Genomic DNA, 24,969 nt, shown 5'->3' with positions numbered 1-24,969 from the left:
AATGATTTGCTAATAAAATCTAAACAACGCAATATTTGTAAATTATTTTCAAATAACAAATATTTTTAATTAAATTTGTATAATGGCGTATCAGCTGATTATCTAATTAATAATTTAAATAAAATTATTTGTTAAAAGTGATATAAATAAATGTAAGAAATCTCCATTAAAGTATTATAATACAGGACGTATTTTAATATAAAAATCAATAAATCTTTAAGAATAATTAAAAACACAAATTTTGTACTTAAAAACTGAAGTATAAATTACAGTTATATAAATGCAAGAGAAAAACTACAGTGACACTAAAATCTTACACATTGTAGGTACGCTACATTATTGCGTTACTAATTGCTTATGTGTGTTTATATAAATATATATTCAATACACAGTTTATTGTAATACACAATCTTAAGATACATATGTAAATTAAGGAATATATTTTTTCTACTAATGATATTATATTTTAGTTCATTAACTATATCATGCTAGAAAAATAAGTTTCACACTAACATTCAAATACCCTTAGGATAAAATAAATTGCTTGCTACTTAATTTAATTTAATTAATTCAAAATGTTTAATTTTTGTTTAAAATTGAACTACAAATTTGCTTTGATTTCATTTTTAACAAAGCAAATAATTAGGCTATATTAAAAGCCTGCGATATTTCATATCGGATATTATCGAGTATCGATTTGGTACATGTATGCTAGGTGAAATTTACTAGTGACTAAATTTGAATTTAGGATACCTTACTAAAACAAAATACACTACAGGAGTAGATCCTATCGATTTGAATTTTCTTATCAATAAGTATGTTTTTTATTTAATTTTATTGTATATTTCTATTGCCATGTTATTTAAATAAAAGCAATTTTAATAGGTATAATAGACAAGACAAATTCATTCTCTGACGTCAGTACTACGTTTCTAATAGTACAAAATCTACGTATACGAATATAAGTAAATACTTGGATGAGACCATCCTTAGACTTATTTCTACAATTAAATTGCTTAATACACTAAAGCATTTTATACGAAGTTTATTGTAATTTTGTTCTACTAAGTATATGTACGATTAAATTTTTAGACGAATTCCCTGTAAAATGTCTTTTTCATACAAACGAGAGAGCAATGTTATTTTAAATAACTTTTATGATAACATATCGTGGTAAAGATTTTGTATAGGCTAAGCAGAAAATATAAATTTATTATTTACTAAATCTAATATATAAAATACTCGTGTCGCGGTGTTTGTAGTTAAACTCCTCCGAAACGGCTTGACCGATTCTCATGAAACTTTGTGTGCATATTGGGTAGGTCTGAGAATCGAACAACATCTATTTTTCCAACCCCTAAGTTTTAAGGCGGTTATAATATATATGGCAAAACAACGTTTGCGGGGTCAGCTAGTAAAGCTATAAATATCGTATGTAATTTAATTCACCATACGTTAAAAGTATAATGATTAATGCCTGAATAATTATTTTAAATGCTGTTAACCTTTAAGTACCGAAGAGGGGCCTATGAGGCCGCGTCGGTTTACAAGTTGCTAAATTTACCCCTTCCCCGGGCAAATGAGGCCTCTGCTTATTAGTAGCTGCGAGTTTAGTTGCGTGGTCGTTGAGTGTCAGAGTGTGATATTAGTACTGACAGAGACAGTTTCGGTAAGTTATGTCAGTTTAAAATAACGATATGGCCTCTCAGGCCCGACGTCAAAACTAACTTTAGTTTTTGTTTGAGGGACGAATAAATAAAATATTTATTTTCAGGAATATAACGGATAATTTGAAGAATGGATGTACCATGTATTGTCGGCCTTTAAACGATTCTTACATATGTATAGTTTACGTTTTTCCAAAAGACCATAACGTCTTATAAATGTCCTGGATGAAAATAGTTGACTTTTGACACTATTTTATATTAGGACTTTTATTTTTTTGGTATACCACCGGTTGCTACAATGTTACTTACATCTACGGTATAAAACTTAAACTATATTTCAATTATAGGTAGGATACACAACATGCTTTTTAAATTATGTATATACATACTTATAACAAAAGTTTCTTACGAACTAAATCGAGTGCTAATAACGAGCCTAAGTAACGTGCACATATTTTATATGATGTCCACTTAGGAAGAAAAACTAACAGTGATTGTGTGTTTATAAACTAACTCGACAACTAATTATAGAGCACATGAAGAGAAGCGTGTTCAACTTACGCTTGCCTTGTAAACTTGATATAGCTAGATTGCTTGGTCCTGCTAAACCAAATACAGTTCAATGTCAAGCCAACGAAGAAAAACAAGAAAAATATGTGTATCTTGTTTACCTGAGCTAAATAGGAAATCCTTATATAAGTGCTACTCTTGCAAATAATATGTCTGTTTACACAGTGTGGCAAACAAATGTGCCCCGATTTTAAATAACTTTCTTATTAAACATTTTTATGTTTTATGTATACTAGAAATTTTCCATTTTTTTTTGAAAAATAAGCTACAGAGAAAGTATATTTCGTGGTTCCTTAGATGAGATATTTTTTTAATAATTTTTATTTTTTGAAGTAATTTTTCAGTAAAAACACAGAGCTAGAGTTTAAAAGCCATATAATTTCGAGTTAAATAAAGTTGATTATATTGATTATCTTCATTTTCATTTGTAGATCATAAATAAGCTACAAAACCTATAGTTGTATATTGTACATATTTTTTATGAAACTCATTGTTGTCATATGCGGTCTCTCAGGTATCACGTCGGTAGTTAAAGGTTAAAAGCAATCTAAAAAACAAGTTCTGTTTTAAAGGTTAAATGATTGTAACATCAAAAATAATATGAAGAAATTTGTTAATGAAGGTTTTATAGGAGTTTTATATTTTTGTGCGTAGCCTAACTGTAACATAATAGCATTTTAATATTTTGCATACATTATACTATGTGAAAAAGAATATTAATAAAACAAATCATGGTTTATATAATTAACAGATTCATTCCCTTCACTGTTGATGTCATAAATTATTTTCAATAAAATTAGTTTATTTATGTACATCATTATTATTAATATATAACATTAAATTATTTTGACTAAAAAATATCTTAAAATTAAAATAATTATCAAATTAAATATTTCATTTTATTGACGAACTAAATTTTATTTACAAATAAAATAATCTAAAAATACATATGTGTAATTATTTTCTGTATTTGCTGCATTTCAACATAAATTTCATTTGCATTGAAAACCAGTTTTCACGTATAAACGAAATTAATGAGCAGTAATTTCTTAAAGAATACTTTTCTATGTGATCTAACGCTAAAATAACTATCGATAATATTAAACTACCTCCCTGAGAATATGCTGATGGAGTTTGACGTTGTGCGTTTTCGTACCAGGGTAGCCTCGACTGAAAAAAAAAAACAGTGTAATGTTAATTAAGTCAATACACATAATTAATGATCATGTTGATAAAATCGAACATATTTATATAGTATGCACCTGCTTTCCTTATAGTTATTATGTACCATCCATCTAATGTGTTATGTAAAGTATACAACACAAACTACTTTTACATACACACCGTAAAGCGAATGTCGTTACATCTAAAAGGTAATTTTATTTAAATGCTTGCATGATCCGCGCTAAGTTTAAGCGTAAATTTAATTGTAAATATTACTTTTATGTGAAGATTCAGGATATTTTAGGTATGAAATTAACAAGAAAAAAATCTAAAGTCTATTCGTCCTATTTATTTTTGTTTTATCACACACAAGGGAATTCCAAACAATTCTAAAGCCTATTGTTTTTTGGCATAATACTACTAAGAACAATTAGGTAATTATTGGAACGAAGTTCCTTACGGCAGGCCTGATATGTTGCAGGGCGACCGAACTGAAAAAAATGTGAGACTAAAGCCGTAAGAAAAATATATATCGGAAGTGACGTAATATCAGTCACACGATTGTATTATATGACGTATGTAAAACCGATCATTAACAGCTATAAATGTTTGGCGATTTTTGATAAAATTATGAATTAAAATAGCTATCGTTGGGGTGTAGTGTCTATTTGTATAGTCCATTTTTTCAGAAGGCTCCTAAATGGTAAACAAATATGGCGTACTTCCGACCGCGGAAAATTAGAGTAATTTAGTAAGTGACACAAGAGCAAATGAATGAACAATACTAATAAGCCATAGATGAGAGTCAAATTCATTTTATATTCGAATATTGTTGAAATTATTTCAAAACCTAATAATAATATGTTGAATATTTTTGTTAAGAATTAGCAGAGGTACAGAGTTATGAAAAAAATAAATAAATAATCGAGCATCTTTATAAAAGGCACAGTTAATTTTGTAGATGAAAAATCAGAATCACGAAAAACATTTTTGTGACAACGAGATATGGTACTACTATTGATATTGTTTTTTCAAGATATTTGCGCAAAATAGAATCGTAACCATATATATATCTTATTTTGTATAGTTACCACAAGCCAATAGTTTCAGTAATAGAATTTAATGATGAGAATTGATTAATAAAAATTACCAATAATAGGTACTTATAAACTTTTTTTTTAAATTGTTTATGCAATTTTATACAGTCGACAAACATAATAAGTAAAGACGCATGTTTTTTATTCCACATAATAGTTTCAATTATTATATATTTTTTTTGTTTGATTTATTTTATTTTATTTGTTATTTTCTAAAATACTAAATTTCCTGAATACTTTTATGCACTTAATTAAAAACCAATCAAAAAAATTACAAAAAAAAAAATATTAAGACCTAGATTATATATTATATAAAATTAAACATTTTTTTTTCAAATTGTGTTGCTTCTATACTATCCGAAGGAACTCTGGTGTCCCATGACACTACATATTTTTTATTTTAAAAATATTTTATTTAATAGATAATAAATTTTCAAAGTTGGTTTCAATACGTTTATAAATTTTTCTAAAGATAACGACACACATCTGTTGTTGTTTCTGTTTCATTCTCAATAATCGTTATCAGTATGTATACAGTCCCAACAATTATTTTCGTATGGTACAGTTTATATATTACTAGCGACCCGCTCCGGCTTCGCACGGTTGCAAAAACTATCAGTGTTCCTCTACTATATTATGCATGTTTCACTCTATTTACTAAAGAATACTGATCAAAATCCGTTGAGTATTTTTCAGGATCTAAGCATACAGAAAGCGGGAAGCGACCTTATTTTATACTATGTAATGATAATATTTAAGTTTCGATACAATCTTACGTACAAATGTGCTATAAATATAGAAATATGTCAAAATATAAACTGTTTTTTAATTATTATGATATACCTAAATTTAAATCATAATCTAAACCGTTATGAAGAGTTTGTTATTTCTGGTATCTTTTAAATTATTATTTTTTCCGCTTGAACCCTTTTTTAAAAAGGGGCACGATACCCTAATTTATGCCGAACAGTAATACATGTAATACAGATTCTGCTGAGTGCAATCGGGAAGAAAATTGACAGTAACATTTTTAAAAACTATCAATCGTTGTAGATTCAAGTTCTGTCAAAAAATTTTCAGGAAATGCGGCACAACTAGGACCACACGTGCACACTTTTAATTTATTTTTGAACAGATATATTCACAAAAAATAGGGTGATTAGCTTCACCAGTTATAATAAAAATGAGTATAATTTAATGATAAGTAGCATAATTAATACTTACTAGTGGAGTCTTGTGGTGTTAACGGTCTCTTTAAAGCTTGCTGTATGACCGCGAGCCAGCCAGCTCTGTCCTCGTGTGTTGTCGCGGCGAGGCAGAATGTTCTATCCGGAGTCACGAGGTGGAAGGGAAAACGCGCCTCTTTGCAACCATTACCCGTGTTCGATACTTTAATTTGATAACCGTTGGATTCGTGGCCTGGAATATTGAAAAATTGATCGATTGATTTAACCTGTAACATCCCAAAGCTCGATAGGTCTCTTGCTCCTTTTGAAAGACGGGTCTGTGCTTATTTCGCTACGCTGCTTTACTGTGGGTTGGCGGTTCCCTACTATGCGTAACAATAATGATATCAAACGGAACCAATAATATTTGTACAAATACAGATATCCCGAGAGGGAATTACCACCTGTGTTCAGGAGCTCAAACGGCAGACACTACTCATCATCATCATCATCATTACAGCCTATACAGTCCACTGCTGGACATAGGCCTCCACAAGTTCACGCCAAAAATAACGTGAACTCATGTGTTTTGCCCATAGTCACCACGCTGGGCATAGACACTACTATACTAGAGAAAATATAATAAAAAAATGATATAATGTTAATTTTTTACATGTCTTAATTATCATCGTATAAAAGATCTTTAATTTGAATTATGTCATTATATAAAACTATAAATCACAAGTACCCGGCCGTTACGTCCATAAAATTAACATCTATAAAAAGTTTTTCACGACAGTTATGTACACGTAAGTTATTCCACCGTAATTTCCGAACTATTTACATCTACAAATGGTTTTTCACAATAATTACGTTCACGTGTCGCTATATAAAATTACATTGTTACAAAAGTAAATAAATATTACGTTTATTTATTAATATTTAATTTTAAATGAAAGACACAATTAAGAAAACGTGAGTACAATTAATTCCTTCCTTTGTAATCCCTGACAATCAGTTTTATCATTAGTGACTCTTAGTAACTTTTAGTCCCTTTAAAAAAAAACTATTGATACAAAAAAGTAGGTATTTTTATGACAAAAAAATAAACAACTATCATTCACTTCATTTCTAAACCTAAAATCTCTCAAAGAGTTATGAAATTAAATAATCTATATATACGAGTATATACAAAAATCGTAAGCTATGCATTTGATTATGTCATGATCTTCAGCAAAGTGTTGTGCATGAGCCCACAAAGGTTGGAAAAGGAGTTGGTGCGACCATAATTGTGTTTGCTCGCAAACAAAAAAAAAACCCACTTCAATTACATCGATAAGTAATACTTCGTCAACTAAATACGATTTATCAAAGATTACTCAAAAAGTTGTAATCAGATCTCGATGGAATTTAAATATGACCACATGATAAACATCAGCTGTCGAATAAATTAAAAGTCATCAAAATCGGTACACCCAGTAAAAAGTTATGCGGTATAAATACAACGTAGGTCGACGTAAAAATAGTCAAGTAAAAACGCATTATTAGATATAACACAAAAAGTAGTTGTTAGATCTCAAATAAATTTAAATGGGACGAAATGACACGTACCACCTTTCGATTATTTATTTTTTTTATCGAAATCGGTCTACCCAGTTAAAAGCTCTGAAGTAACATACATTAAAAAAACAATCGAATTAAGAACCTCCTCCTTTTGGAACTCGGTTATAAATAAATTAAAAAAGCGTAGCAACACGCGCAGGGTACAGCTAGTACCCTGCGCAGGGTATATTTTGTAAAGTAAAGAAGATTTCCACACAATTAATTATGTTGTTTCACTATGACGCGCTTATGGCTTTCTCAGCATCATAACGCGTTGGTATTTTAATACCAAGTACGTCACATTACGTGGCATTATTTACTGCCTTAGCAATTAGTCTCGTTTCCAAGTCTACAGCTATGATATGCAGTTATGAACTGTTACGTAAACGAAATGAAAAGATTATGTCGTACGTCACAAGTATGTCACAGTACGTCAGTGCGTTGATTACTTATCCGCAGTAGAATGACCGTGAATCTTGACTAAGGCACGGAAAACATGCGACCGAGTGATGCATTAATGATTGTGACGCGGAATTCCAAGCACGGCTTTAATTATTGCTTTTTCCGACTTTCTCAAATCGAGGTCACGATGGATAAGTAAAACCCATAGGGAAAAACTCATATGGTTTTTATTATAGGTATTTAATTTTTTACAACTATCATGTGGGCCAAAGAACGTATTGGTTATTTGGTGGAACGTATAAGAGTTATAGAGATTTATTGATAGGGTTCAACCCACGAAAAAATCCCTGTCAACAAAAACTACCATTCTAAAACCATGAATTATATATTTTCATTATTTATATTTAAAAATCAAAGTACTATTAAATATTAGTTTTATTAAACGAACGAAAATCTACCCCTAGAAAGATATGTTAAGCAATGAAAATTTGTATTCAAGACTGTTATGAAGAAATTTTTGTCATTATATCCTTATCATTTTCATAATATTATATCAAGAAAAAATAGAAAAATACTAACGACAAATATCAAACAATAATTTCCTTATTAAATAAATATTGAACACCTATATTTGACATATTTATAACCGATACGAGACTTATTTCAAGCAACTCGTGTTAAATACTCACCAATGAAAATTTCGCCTTTCGGATAAGCGTCCAACGGTTCATCGTGATACATTAGTTTTCTGTTATCGAGTGTAAACCAACGACGTCTGTGGACGTCAGAGGGCCGGGGTCCAGTTTTCCACAGCCAACCTTCTCTTGCAAAGTCTTTGGGTAGACGCATGATGAGATCGGATTGAGGACTTGATGGAAACGCCACTTGTAATAGATGTAACTTTGCACAACGTATCGCCGTATACCTAAAAACAAATGTATGTAAACTTAAAATGAGCAAAATGTTTATCCTGACATCTAGAACATTGTATTTATTTAATTGTTGGCAAAAAACCGTATTATTTATTTACATATATTATTATGGATAAACAATTATATAAATGTATATGTGTAAGTATGTAATGTAATGTATGTATGTGTGCATATATGAGTGTGAGTGTATGTATACATAAAAATATCCGTCAGCGTCGCACCACGTCCTAGCTTTACTATAGGCAGTCAAAGGACTGTCGATTTGTAGTTTGAATAATAAATCGCCTGTGGTATTATTATGCATGATGTTCAACAAAAGGCATTTTAGAGCTCGTGAAAAAAATTATATAATATTATTATGTTATGTAATATTATTTGTAAATATTTATTAATATATATCCTAATATATAATATATGTGCTGTGTGGCTACGGCACTAAAGGATTTAGCCACCCCCTCTCTTCCCGTGGGTGTCGTAAGAGGCGACTAAGGGATAACAAGGTTCCACAACCATCTTGGAACTTAAGAAGCCGACCGATGGCGGGATAACCATCCAACTGCTGGCTTTGAAATATACAGGCCGAAGACGGGCAGCAGCGTCTTCGGTGCGACAAAGCCAATACTGCGGTCACCAACCCGACTGCCCAGCGTGGTGACTATGGGCAAAACACATGAGTTCACGTTATTTTTAGTGTAAACTTGTGGAGGCCTATGTTCAGCAGTGGACTGTATAGGCTGTAATGATGATGATAATATATGTAATAATCTATACATATCCTCTACCTAAAGTTGCCTGGAAAAGATTGTTGTTTTTTAACGATAAGACTGCCCCATGCCGCATCTTTTCTTTTAGTTGCTATGTAAATACTACTACGGCAGTAAGAATATAGCCACGCCCTCTCTTCCCGTGTGTGTGACTAAGGGATAACACAGTTCCACTACCACCTTGGAACTTAAAAAGCCAACCGATGGCGGAATAACCATTCAACTGCTGGCTTTGAAATACACAGTTCGTAGACGGGCAGCAGCGTTTTCGCTGCGACAAGCCAGCCTTGCGGTCACCAGCCCGCCTGCCCAGCGTGGTGACTATGGGCAACACACATGAGTTGACGCCGTTTTTGGCGCGAACTTGTGGAAGCCTATGTCCAGCAGTGGACTGTGATAGGCTGAAGTGATGATGATGATGTTTTTTAAAAAATATCTAAAGGCGCATTTTTTGTCACTAAATACTTCATAATTATCATTATCAGCTCCATAAATATATATATTATGTAGTATTTGTTTATGTAGTATATATGTATATATTTATTTGTATATATGTATGTGTATGTGTATTGTGTGTATATGTATGTGTATATGTATATTTACTTCTGTTAATATCATACTGCTTGTTAACTATATGCCAATTCTTTATCAACTGTTTGTACACTTCCCTACCGCTTCTCTTTTTCTTCGCTATGTCCTATGCCCAAAGGTTGTCTGGAAGAAATCGCTCTTAGCGATAAGATCGCCTTTGTACATCTTTCTTTTCATGTATCACTTTTGTTGTAATGTTTCTTTGTGGTGTACAATAAAGAGTATTTATTATTTATTATTATTATTATTATTATGAGTGATGAGAAAAATCGTAAATAGTTCTACACTACCAGCTATCTTCTGAGATGAATAACATATGTGATAAAAATATACAGCTGTTATTACTTCCCATTTCTTAATTATGTATATTTAATAAAGCACTCATCTTAATTAAATTATTTATATATTTAAATGAAGCTTAATAACTTATTAAAATCCACATCTAAGTAATTAACGTTTTTATAAGTTCTTTTTTTACATCAATCTTATTTGGATCCAAATGTTCACACTGCATTAAACGACAACTTAAGTTTCGTTATTGTGTACAAATCGCTCAAACGTAACGAAATTAACAAACGCGTGCGGCTTACCGCAGTAAAAATATGTATTTCTTTATGTGTAATATTACTTGTTGGAACATAAATGTGTTATAATGAGGACTGTCTTATAATATAAGCAATTTAAATGTGGTTTATTTATTTAAGTAGCTCTTTATACGCATAATATTAACACAACATTGCTTTTACAAGGTATCGTACATAGTAGTTACTTAGCGGGGAGTATTGCAATTTACATATTTCATGTATAATAAATATCTTCTTAAATTAAATTTATTATGACAAGAGTTATTCAAATAAATAACTTATTTTTAGTATGATAACATTTACAAAGATTTTGTTGTCTAGTTAGTTTTGTACCACCATAACACCAGAATTAAAGTTTGGCTTATCGTCAAATTTTTTTATAACTAGAACTGACCATGAGTTTAATATTTTTTAATATAATATTTTAATTTTCTTATCAATAGTTTTCTATTTATTTATTTTTTACTTTAAAATAACTCAATTATAATTTTAAATTAAACTTATCTTTAGTAAAATTTAATTTAAAATTACTAATTTTTCAAAGTAATACTTTAAGTTAAGCAAATTTTGTTAGACTATTATCAGTTTAAATCGAGGCGCCGCTAAGTAAAAGCAAAAGATATGTGAAATTTAAAAATAGTATGGCTATGTTTAAGAGTTCGTTGGCCAAAAATATCATTATAAATACGTAGAAGTAGGTACACTTAGTTCAGGTTCCTATTATGATAACATGATAATTCTTTAAATATTGGAAAGATGGTGCTTGTCTTGTGGTGGATTCCATTTATATTTGAGCTAAATCTGACAAGTAGCTTTTGAGTTATCCTTAAGAACGCGTTTTTATATACTTATCAATATAAATTTCATTTTTTTTTTTATAACAAGCACAATTATTTAACATAGGAACCGAGTTTTAAAGGCTTACAAAAAAAAAAAATAACACGTTACCAGCAGTTGATAACTTCTGGATCATCATGATACACATAAATATGTCTCGTCGAGCCGTCCTTCATAAATGTGAGCTGCATAGAATTCATGTGGCCGATCTTAGAAGGAGCGAAAGATACGTTCAGCTCTGACAGTTTCAAGACGCCCTTCGGTTCCTTGTTCTCTTTGACATGGTACCTAAAATACAAAAAAAAAAAACAAATAATAAATTATATTTTATAAAGAAAAGTGTAAGTATTGAAATAATTAGTAATATATATCGTGAAATTAATTGCAAGCACAATTTAAGAGTGAATATTAATATAACATAACTGTTTTAATATAGTCATTCTAAATTAAATATTTACAATATTCTGGTTCCTTTACCTTCTTCTAAGAAATCATATTAGTTCAAGAAGTAAGGGTACGATAAAATCGTAATGATTTTATGATCACTAAAATTATTCAAAAAACGGGACATTTACCATGTTTTTTATTTTATTTTATTTTTACTGACGATTGCTGCAGACGAAACTCACCGTATCGAAACTTACCAGCCACCGTATCCGTAGAACACGGGATCGAGTGTACGTAAAGCAAGGGACAATGGTAGGGGTGAAAGTGACAATGGTTGTGGTGACCAGTGTTTACGCAGCAAACGTACGAGTAAGAAGGTAGTCCGGTAAGGAAACTTCTAATGCCGTCAAGGTCAACCCCTAAGATAATGACGAAATATCGAGCTTCGCAAAATAAAAATAAAAAACATGGTACCTCCTGATGTAAGTCCTGATGTTAAAATCTATTCCTAACTTATGTGCAGGATAAACTCTGTTCGCAACCCTTGAAACCGGTACTTACTCTACTGACTCAAGAATCCGTTATGTAACAACTTGAAAGCTTTACATTATTGTATTCGGAATACCTGTTGTGCTTAAACGTTTGTATTTATTCAAAATCATCAAATCTGATTGCCAAGCAGATTCTGCGAAGCGTATGATGATTAGTGATACAAGGCAAAGTCGATGATCTTACGGTATTTAGAGCATGCCTTATGATTAGAAGCATTTTTCTTAAAATCTATGTGTTAAGTACAGTCATCAATGAGGTGAAACAGTCATTGTTCATATTCTATTTTGAAGCTTATGTAACGCGGTAAAGTAAAGTCGACCATTATTTCGATCGAATTTTCTATAAGCTTAAGTTAATAACCTATCTAGGAGTGCTTAAAATTTTAATACTCGCTTCTTACCTCAAACGACCCAAGCTTTTGAGTCGGAGATGATCGAAAATCCGACCGAGACAACCCGAAGCACGGCTACAGCCGTCGGAAGCGTGTTGGTACCTAAGAACCATTCCGTGTTAAGAGAATCGATTAATCTTTGTCGATCGAACATCGATTAACACAGGGACGTAGGGACGTTTTAATTTTATACTTTTATGACGATCCCTTCATTCAAGTCGATCTTGTAACGCGATGTTACATAATTGCTATAACGCTGTAACGGTATAGTTATGTTCGTTTGTAAAGTTTACTGTATCTTTATTATCCATATAAATCCTTATAAAAAAACAACCAGCCACAAGAGAAATCATTAGAATCAACGGTATCCTTAACAGTTCATCGATTTTTTTAAATAAGTTATTTTAAAAAAGTCAGTGTAAAATCCATGACATAAAACTCTTTCGACTTGGCCTTGCTTCTGAAATACATTATGCATTTAAATTTTAATTTAATTATAAACATTAATATATTTTTGTTCATTATAAGAATAAAAATATTTCTTTGGCGTAAGATAAGAAAATGTTATGCATCAATAAATTTATTTCTTGCATACTAATAGCTGTATATTACTAATCTATAGCATTGTAAAACGTAAAAAGGCTAAATAAAAACAATTACGCCATGTGAAAAAAGAGGGGTATGTTTCCGGTATAAATAAAAATAACTGTACTATATAGGTAATTGGGTATGTGTCAAAGAATACGGCTGGGACCATGTCAATAAATCGCAATTTGCGTAGGTTAGGCGTAGGCTCAGTGACGTCACGTTCATTACGCTTCAAAAACGGCAACGTTCATAAAGTTTTGTCGTAAAATTAAAATAGCGAACAGCAACTCGAAACGTGACCGACTGTTTTCACCGCAGTAAGTTCTCAGTTACTGTCGCAATAAAATATTATTCCAATTCTTAATTTGCGAGAAAGTCTTTGCAATTGCACTACATAAAATCGAGTGGGAACATCAAGTTTGTTTACTGGTAATGTTCAGATACGTGTACGAAACGAGGAGTGAACAATCGCAAACCTTCCGAAGTGTTAAAAATTACGTCGACCGTCAATATTTGCACTACGCTCTTGACGTAGCCGCTTACAGGTGTGGAAGTTTTAGTAAAATATACGTCATAGGCGATATTATACCGTGTCTGCAATTTAAACCGAATACACCGAAATGTAGCTTATCATTATTATAAGATTTAATAAATCAAAGAAATCGATAAATTACTTATAGAAGATTACAATTAAATACAAATAACGTTTAAGTGTACAGACGACCGTATAAGACGGACTTTACACCTTAATCTTTCTTATCATCGAGAGAATTTGGTAAACAACATTCGTTTGTTGGCAAGAGTGCAGATTAAATAACAACTGCTTATAGTTTTCTCGGCTATTTTATCACTTTGCGAAATTATATTATAGACGTGTTTCACACAGGATAAACATTGTATATCGCGATACCGTTTACTAACCGCTACACAATCGCGTGTTAAACAAAATGTATGTCAATGAAAAGCGTTCAGATTAATACATATTTCACAATAATGGAGTAGCTGATGTAGACACTTAATACAGCTTCATGTTTGATGAAATAACACAAAGACGAAATGGAAATGATTGACTTCATGCATGTTAAGATGATAGAGTTTGAGTTGCGCGTTGATTCTACGTTTAATATTTCTTACAGCCTCTTTCAATACCTTAATGTATTGTAGAATCAACAGCAATCTTACTGATTTTTGACTTACTTCAAAGTATCCTCGTTTTCGTTCAGAACGAATTTTCTTAGTTGATAGCGGCTATCCTCTTTGCCTCTCTTCATGAGGAATCCTACCATGGAACCTGAGAGGTAGCTCTGTCGGTCCGGTTGACAAAATTCTTCTCTTTCGTACTTAGCGCGGATCCATTGCTCTATCAAAACTCTGAAAACATTTATAATTTTTTAACCGACTTCAAAAAAGGAGGAGGTTACTCAATTCGACCGTATATATATACATATATTTTTTTAATGTATGTTCGGGGATAACTTCGTCGTTTATGAACCGATTTTGATATTTTTTTTTTTTTATCGAAAAGGAGATATCCTAAGTGTGGTACTATGATAAAGAAACCAGGATCTGATGATGGGATCCCAGAGAAATCAAGGGAAACCCTCGAAAATCCGCATAACTTTTTACTAGGTATACCGATTTTGATGATTTTAAATTTAATCGAAAACCGATGTTTATCATGTGGTCACATTAAAATTTCATCGAGATCTGATTACAACTGTTGGAGCAATCTTTGATAATGCGCATTTACTTGACTATTTTTTCGTCTACCCACGTTGTATTCCTTGTCGATGTAGTTAAAATTGGTTTTTTTTTTCGTTTGCCAGCAAGCACAATTATTACTATTGATAAATTAGCTACATTACAAAAAAGGTCCAGTAGTACAGTAATAAATTTAGTGATAATAATCACTAATTAATTGAACCCAATAACCTACTATTATTATTTTAGCACTAAAGTAGTTATGCAGTGTTGACTAATACAATTTTTATCGTTAATTCATATATGGTTGTCTTTATTTTAATTAGTCTTATACATAATACGTCAAATTAAAACAATTATAATTAAATAAATAAGACCATTTTATATTTTAAAATGAAAACGTATTAAGAACATAATTATGATACGATTAAAAAATGTCGATGTCAATTAATGTGATATGAATGCTAAAGTGCTTCATTACAGTTACCGTTGGAATCGCAATTTACTTTTTATATAACACGAAATGATAACTTTCATTTGAGTTTCGTGACATCCGAGGTAAAAAATTATGGTTCACTTATGTTGTCATAATCAACGTAGCGTATTCTATGGGATATTTGATAATGTGAAGATAACGCATGTAGGTCAAGTTTTGATATATTTATTTCTTGCCGCCTTATTTTATACTGTAAAATAATAACAGTTTAAAGTGACATGGGAATATCTTTTTAGTTGACCAACGATTGGAAATGAGTTTTAGAAATGAAATTTGGTTTTAGTTATTTAGCAAATGATTGAAACATTTCTCATTCTTATCTTGCGTAAAATAGCTTTTTATTTTGGTTTCTTAAATCATAAAAGATAATATAAATATTATTTGCTAAGCAAAATATTTGTGGTCAAATACTTACTGTGGATCGTTTTTCGTCGGTCGTCGATAACAAGAGGGCACACGTTCTTCGTATTTATTTTTCGCTGCAATGTTCCCAACTTCCTTCATTCTCTGCACCTGGGAATCCTCCCAGCGATCTAATTCTAGATGTTTGACTTTGCTGATGTGCGCCCCCATGCCGCGATGGATGCTTGCACATCTCATACATATAAATATACCCAGGTTGTAAGAAGCCCAATCAGGACCTGAAAATAGATATTGTTGGGTCAGACAGTCAGATTTTTCGTTGTATTGTGCTAACTATTGCTTAACTAACTGTTTAAAATGTGGAGAGTTTATAACACAAACGCTAATTATAACAATTTAATTCCGATTGATGTGTAGCATATATAATATTATGAAAGCTCTATAATCATAATATCCAAAGTACTGATTGGTAAATGAAATTACTAAAACATAACAAGTATTAAATCTCGTTTCTAGAAGTAATTGGTAGTTTTGGCACTAAATATACTATTTTATTGCGCAAAAATAAAAAAATAAAAAATATATAATAGGAAAATGTATGTGTTTTAAGAATTGCTGCTAGATGCTTGATGATATTTCATGCTTAAACCAGTGAATCGTTATCGATGTAATTTGATAGTACTTGGATAATTTTACACATTAGAAACACACATACACGTGTCTATTCAATTTAACACAAAATATAATTGAAAAGTTATTACAGGTGAGTAGCAAACTGATCAAGTGGTAGTTACTTGTCACAAACATTAACTCCTCAATACTGCTGCGTTAGTTACGGTCACGGGTTAAAACAATGTCAATGATAAATATTTGTGTAACCCATAGGATTGTTTGTTGTGATCCGCGTCTGTATTTGTGTTGCGTATTTCCGAACTTCCGATATATGGTATCATAATAGGGACGTCGTGTTTAAGGCGTTTAATTATCTATTTTGTAGGTATACAAAACAGTATTGCAATAGCATAAAATACTAATATGATATTACAAAATCTATATATTAATACGTGAAGCAAAAACATTGTATCCCTTTTTACGAAAATTGCGCGGACGGAATAGTATGAAATTTCGCACACTTATAATTTCTATAGAGAAGGAGGGCAGAGTGTTAAATTATGCATAAAAATACATGAAATCAATAAAAAAAAAAAAAAAAAAAAAAACATTACTCACACTACCATGTATTAGACGCACACGCATATATACTCTATTGTTTATTATTATAGAATTATAGTCTTTGACAACAGAAACTTAATAATGTCCAAACTTATGATTCAAATTAATTATGGTTGAATTTAGACAACTGGGCGACCACTAGTTAGAATGAAGAGATAGAGAAGAACGAGAAAAAGAAAAAGTAGTGTGTCCGCTATGTATCATTTATTCGCGACAGTAAAATAGCTAGCAGTTAATAGAACACAAGAATCTTTAATAGAAGGTCAAATATTTAAATAAAGACTAAAAAAATAAAACATCACAATAATTTATGATTTTTTTACAATTTCATATTATATGGCAAGCGCGAGGTTTATTGCGAGTATTGGGTAAGTTTCCGTGACGTGTATTCATTTGCTAATTTTAAAGTTCTATTTATGTGAAATTTAAGGTCCAACCCTTTTTACCAGGAATAGAGATACCTACCGGCAGCAGAAGGAAATGTTATAAAATATAATATTTTACCAGACTACAATAAATTGCAATGACAATTTGCTATGAGTTAGTACAAAAGTGTGTTTATTCTGAATTAAATGAATTAAAACAACCTATATAAATCCTACTGCTTTGCAAAGAGCAGTAGCTTAATCAGCCCCGTCCGTGCCTTTACTGTCGATTGGCTTTGACTTTCCTCTCTACTAAAAATTAAGTAAGTACGTAATTACCAATTATCGTATAAGCAAGTATCTAGAACTAATCACCGGTTAACAATTCTACTAAATTAATAATTTTAAAATGATATATTTCTCTAGCTTTTTATCAAAAGTCATAAGTTATTAATCTTTTTTTCTTCTTGTGTTTAACATAAAGTTAAAATTAATTTACCTACACAATCAAATATCAAAAGTCAACATTTTTATTATGTTGACATTGGACGTAAAAAGGCTCGCTCGAATTTACTATTAAACAGTTTTTTATGATTTAATTTAAAAACGGTTTACTACGATATTATATATATTTGAAATACTTATATTTTTATATCTATATATAAAAATCTCGTGTTATCATGTTTGTCCGGGCTGATCTCCGAAACTACTGGACAGAATTTAATGAAAAATGGTTCAGCCTGTAACATCCGACCACTGGGCCTCTATCTTCATTTAGGAGAAGGATTAGAGCTCAAAACAATTAATTATTTATTTATAAATACCTACTAATCTTCTTCTTCTATTTATATATATAAAATCGTTAGGTCATTGACTCATCACGAAATTTCAAAAACCGCTGGCCGCATAAAAATGAAATTTGGGGTAGTGTATAGTCAGTAGATAGACGTCTATTTCTAGGTTCCGGCATCTATTAGTAGACTTTTGATTGCATATAATATACTTAAATAAACGTTTGCAAAAATTCTGTATGGTAAGATAGGAGATTAGTTCGTATTACTGATATTACTTAAAATGACTTGAAAAAACCCAAGGAAAAGCTGTTTTTTGCACGACTGTTCCACGAATCGTGATCGAGAGCGAGTTTTGCAAGCAGTCAGGTAGCTCTAGTGCATGAAAGGTAAACAATAAATCTGGTATACAAAGAAACCTAAATTGTTGTAATATAATGATTATACACTACTTTTGCCCTCTCTGTAAATAAATACATATTATCAATTTGTACGCGTGCGAAGAAGCGGGAAACTGCTAATTTTTTATAAGGCTCAAATTGTTTCATATTATATATATAAAATATTATTTTTCCTGTCTATGTATTTTTTAAAAATATTATAAGAGTGTATAAATAGTTTATTTCATAGCGTTTGTTAATGATGACGGGTTAGCACAGTGGTAACAGTAATTGTCTGGTGAGCTACCAGGCATGGGTTTGACCCCTTACATGACAGATATTCGTATAGCAAATGTTTTGGTACTCATCCTATTGGAGATCAGACATCAACATCATCGACTGTAAAACGTTTATTCATTCGTAAAAAAAAAATGCGTGTATAATTATAATTATCAATAATTACAGTAATACAAAACATATTACATTAATTTGTAGTGACGATAGTATATGTAAACAATTTGTTTACGACATGTTGATTACCGATTTACAATATTATCAATATTCCACCTCTAACCGTAATCAACCCAATATCTAAAATTAATCCGAATGATTCTAGCGAAAAAAACCCGTCTGCTACCAAATATATTCGGTATACCTACCAGATTAGACAATGTACCTGTTTAAAAAAAATGAATTTTATTATTATCAATGAATATCTTTGCAATCTCTATAACCATAGTATTTTCGTTCTAGTCGCTAGTTCCCTAGTAAAAGTAAAGGATTCGCATTTATCTATGGACGCGATAAACATTCATATCTACAATAACATATTTCATGACGTCAATAGAAGCAATAAAAGCTAAAACCGCGATAATACTTGCAATAGCTTCGCAAAACAACGAATCAATAAAAACTGAACGCAACTCACATCCGTTTACGGCTCGTTTGTGTTTATACATACCTTACCTAATGAATGGAGTGATTAGTGACGTGCGACAGCGCGATTAAAAAAGTTCATCGCGAGGGTCGATTCGAAATAGAAACTCCCGCAATGTTTCGTTTAGGTGTCCTGTTAGTCTTAAGACTAATTTAGTTCTAGACATAATAGAGTTTTGAAACGCCACTACAGTGTACATTTACTAGGGCACACCGACACGACGTCACACGCACACACGCTCGAGTGGCCTCTCTCCAATCGTAAATAACACGCTATGTTTTGATCACTCAGTTGTAGGTGAATCTTCTCGTGTGATTTTAAACTGGTTTTTGTGAGAAAAACTATTGTACACGTAAGAAAAAGTTTGATATTTGACTCTATTATGAGATTGACGGTTTTGTTAATGGTGAATGAATTTTAAAGTAGTTTAATAAATAAGTTTGATGTCTTCAAAACAACGATATCATTTTAAATAACATTCACAATTACATCAGACGAATGTACATAATTTAATCTTATAATTATCAATTACGTAAATAAATAATAATTATTAGTACAGTATTTGTACAAACACGTATAAAATCTTACTTTTATTTGTGGTAACTATGAAAAAAATTGTCAATGCCATTCGTGCAGAAAACAATTGTAATAACAAGTTGTACTAATGCGACATTCTGTTTCCGAGCAAACGTTACAGATGCAAAGGTAGTGTGTTTTTATATTGTACCTTTTAAACTATTTATTGATTTCTGTTATTCGATTTTGTCAGTTTATTCGGAAAACGATAATGAACAATTAAGTAATCTCTACATTGTATATATGATTGTGAATTACATAAGATTTTTTAGGATTATTTAGAAGTAATTTTTGTAAATCATAAAAAGTTGTTTGCAAAGGTATCATATGTGTGTCATTTTTAATTAAGTACCTACGTGTAGTCGGATTTTTGTCAGAAATTAAATAATTAATAATAAAAAGAAAACAATTTAATGTATTTTATTAATTGACTTCATTAGCAATTATATAGCCATTAAGTATAAAATAAATAATCTGAGTGGAATCTATTAATTTTTTTTATATTATATATTTAATTTTCTTAATTATATGCTCCATTAGTTTTAATTGCCAAAAGGTATATCTTTATGTTCATAATGGACAATGTCTTTTGAATTTTAACGATTTAATCAATCCTAACATTTTCGACTTCTAGAACATATTAGAAATTCTTTCTAATCTAATGTAGTTTGACGACTTGCATCGTTAAACTACAATTAAAATATTTGTAGGATTATTTCGTCATCCGATTGTATAATTTGCCAGCATATGTAATTCTTTAGCATGAAGCCTAGTTTATAATTGAAAGCCCATGTTTTTTTGAGAAATGTTAGTTTATTTAGCAATAACGGTTTAACTCTAAGATTAGGTAGAGTAAGGTAGAGTATGTACTGACGATAAATGTGAGTGGAACCAATCGGTGTAACCTATTTTTATTTTCACATTTAACATCAATTTGTTAATTACGTTAAATACTAAAATGAACGACCAACTTTTTATAAATTACGCAATGTAATAATGACACAGACTTACAAGGTTAAAGACCCGTTGTTTTTTTTTTGTTTTCACGTGATTATGTAAGGTTAATGAACTCATTCAAAACAAAATAACTTCAATATAATAGTTTTCATAATATTAATACCATTAACCATATCACATTACGCAATCTCTCATCACACGAATCATCTCAAAACGTAAAATTCTTCAAAATTAAAATAGACATTTATTTTTTAAATTTGTTATTGAACGACAGATGAGATAAAGAATACGTCGTTAAAGGTGGTTGTGATTTAGATGTTAGTTATTAGTTGAGTTTTAGTTATAACCTGTTTAAATGATGATGTCGATGTAAAATTGAGCGACATTTCTTTTAATAAACTAATTAAATTAAGTTCACTTACAAAGCTCAGATACCGTTTAAAAACCGTACCGTTTTTTTGTACATTTATTATTAAATTAATAATTGTGTTTGCTCGCAAACGAAAAAAAAAACCGACTTCAATTACATCGACGAGTAATACAACGTAGATCGACGAAAAAATAATCAAGTAACTACGCGTTATCAAAGATTACTCAAAAAGTAGTTATCAGATCTCAATAAAATTTATATGTGACCACATGACAAACATCAGCTTTCGATTAAATTAAAAATTATCAAAATCGGTATACCCAATAAAAAGTTATTGCGAATTTTCGAGAGTTTCCCTCGATTTCTCTGGGATCCCATCATCAGATCCTGGTTTACTTATCATGGTACCAAACTAGGGATATCCCCTTTCCAACGAAAAAAGAATTATCAAAATCGGTACATCCAGTAGAAAGTTATGCGGTATAATACAACGTAGATCGACAAAAAAAGCGTCAAGTAAAAACGCATTATTAGATATAACTCGAAAAGTAGTTGTTAGATCTCAAATAAATTTAAATGGGACCAATTGACACACACCACCTTTCGATTAAAACAAAATTTGTCGAAATCGGTCTACCCGATCAAAAGTTCTGATGTAATATACATAAAAAAAAAAAATACAGTCGAATTGAGAACCTCCTCCTTTTTTGAAAGTCGGTTAATAACAAATGTCAAGCAGGGGATTACATAAAACTTATTTAAATACTCAGTTTATTAAATAAATATCCGAAATAGAAAATGTTCTATTCCACATTAACAAACATTAATATTAAAAAATTTCAATAATATTTGTTATAATAAGTGTATTAATTATAAAAACAATAATGTTAAACGTAAATACAATAAAGTTTAAACAATTTATTTTTCAAAGAGAAATGTTCTTACTATTCAATAATATTTTAATTCAAGAGATTTAATACAAATGTTACCTATACATTTTGTAGTAAGTCTTGTCGTGTCTAATAGTGTGTGTGTACTCTACATTTATAAAAGAGTCGCCTATTCATTCACAAAAAAAGCCGCTTTACATTTTAAATAAGTGAAAGTATTCAAGGCCAGAACTACCTACAATGATAAAACTGACGACTTGTTAGAGAACACCAAATTTTATATTTTATAATAAGATAACTAAATAATAAGCCACGAAAAGCATTAAATTGAATTGCAGAACAAAATATTTATATTATTTTTTTAAAGATAAGTTAGATGCGTAGTAGCATTTATTGTCGTCTCTTTTTTGGTTTATATATTTTTTCTTTAATTATTTCAAAAAATACTAAAAAGTTATCAAGTTATTTTATTTCTTCAACTATAATTTTGATCGCAAACTAAAAAAAATCCGACATCAATACATCGACAAGTACGTATTAATAGATATAGCTCGAAAAGTACTTGTCTTGATATCGATTAAATTTAAATAGGACCACATAACAAGCACTAACTTTCAATTAAAAAAGAATCATCGCAATCGGTCCACTCAGTAAAACGTTCTGAGAAAACATACATATAAAAAATCGAATTGGGAACCGCCTCCTTTTTTTGAAGTCGGTTAAAAAAGATTGTAACATGTTGCAAATTACAACGCTCAAACACAAACATCAAATTTTCTACTATGACTCACATGAAAGGTCTGGTATCTCCCCCCACCCCTAAACAGCGCTATGAGTCATCAGCATGAGGAAAACCCATAATATTTTGGCACTAACTAACCGTTCTGTAACTGTTATTTCCTGTACTTTGACTCTTAGTCTCATTAAAATCGATTAACTTTCAATTTACCTGTTAGAAACCAAAGCAAAAGTTAACGGGAAAATATTAATATAACGGTAAAAAGCATCTGCCTTTATGTAAATATAACCTTTTTTAAATTTTTTTTTTTTTTTTGAGATATAAGCATAGCATGAGATTAAAATGTATGTTATGTTATGCCAAATTACATGAGATGGCTTGCCAAATACATTATTGTCTAGATATATTTTATTTATTAATAGAACTTTATATTGCCTTATTTAAAGATATATTTAATTTTAACGCTATTTTTAATTTTTTAATTTATTATGTCCAATTTGATGATTCATAAATGCCAAGGTTTTGGATTTAACGGCGAACAAATATCGGTGTGTAATTAGTCTGTATTTAAATATTGTTTACGTTGCTCTCTTTTTTATTATTGACGAATGATGTACAGTTATAGAACATTAATATTTTTATATTGTTATTTTGATTTTTATATATAACATTATTTATGTTATGTTTATAAAAATGTAATATATTCTAGTTCCGATAAAAATTTCGTCTTTTGTTAAATATGTTATTACTTATTAATAATTTATTTGAATTTCCAATGATATTAAAAGTATTTATTTAAACCACAAATGTTTCGTACTTGAGAAATGCAACAGAATAAAATAGATCTATTAACATATATTATAATAAATCATGGTGGCGAAGTATTTGTTTGGTTTACTTACATAAATCTCTAAAAGGTCTAGAACCCGTGTATTGTTGAAAGGAATGTATATTATGGGTACTGTAGAAAGCAGGTCCGCTGACCACGAGGGCAGACAGATAAAAAATTTAATACCGACTCGAAACTTCTGACTGTGCTAGCTTCTTTTGAACATAATTTTCTTTCATTATTTTGGTTTAAATTTAATAATATTCATTTGTTGTTAATTTATTTATAAATACTCGAAATAAACACTACAATTTAACTTTATTATTTGCGTTTAGCTTAAGGATAAATCATTTGATAGGTATGCATTTAGCGTTTATACTTCCTTCCTCAAATAAATTAGTCTCTATTTCCAATATAATATATTATCCAGTTAGTGCCTATAGAAAAATGATGTGTAGAGTCTCTTCATAACGTTAGTCCGTATTTTGCTTTAATAAACAAAGTACACCGTACTCTGTTGCTGAGGGTTTGGTCACACAAATTAGCTTTCAATTAGCAGGAACTGATGCAGACACCGTAACCCGTACAAACTTAAAGTTCTAGTACAACCAACTTACAGCATCTTCGCTTGTTTTTATCATCGATCATTGTCAATGTTCTCAATGTCGATGATTTGTTTTCATTGAATGCATTTTACGTCTAGGTCACTGAACTCTCGAGCATGGACGCACTTACGCCCCCCCGCCTATTCACCACCCCATGGAAATACCACGCTTTACAAGGTAAGTAAATCACTAATAAAACACTTTAACATACCCTCGCTTCCACAATCGGCACACACATTATTTCCCGGTTTCTTTAACAACTCCTGTAACAATTTTTCGTTATGATCTACCATCGTGGAACTTTTGCATCAATAATGAAGACACACGCTTAGCGTACGTCGCCACCCGAAAGTCAACGCACGCCTCGAACGCGTTCTCAGCTACTGCGCGAGGGAGCGAGCGAGACTTCGACCGACCGACGCGGCGATTTGGTTCAACAAACG

General features: G+C 30.7%; 1 protein-coding gene across 1 annotated transcript; it reads right to left on the bottom strand.

Moving 5' to 3' along the window:
* Positions 1-3,134: 3,134 nt before the first annotated feature.
* LOC123659960 (arf-GAP with dual PH domain-containing protein 1-like) lies at positions 3,135-24,906 on the bottom strand. Its single transcript, XM_045595116.1, has 7 exons — positions 24,738-24,906; positions 15,907-16,132; positions 14,492-14,665; positions 11,488-11,664; positions 8,358-8,593; positions 5,723-5,917; positions 3,135-3,407 (listed from the first exon to the last, which is right to left on the bottom strand). Exons 1-7 carry the CDS (start codon positions 24,817-24,819, stop codon positions 3,343-3,345), a joined length of 1,155 nt encoding a protein of 384 aa, XP_045451072.1. The 5' UTR covers positions 24,820-24,906; the 3' UTR covers positions 3,135-3,342.
* Positions 24,907-24,969: the final 63 nt, after the last annotated feature.

The sequence above is a fragment of the Melitaea cinxia genome, chromosome 14, assembly GCF_905220565.1.
Source record: "Melitaea cinxia chromosome 14, ilMelCinx1.1, whole genome shotgun sequence".
NCBI classification, from domain to species: domain Eukaryota; kingdom Metazoa; phylum Arthropoda; class Insecta; order Lepidoptera; family Nymphalidae; genus Melitaea; species Melitaea cinxia.
The sequence above is the reverse complement of the archived record's forward strand: the minus strand, read 5'-3'. Positions and strand labels throughout refer to the sequence as shown.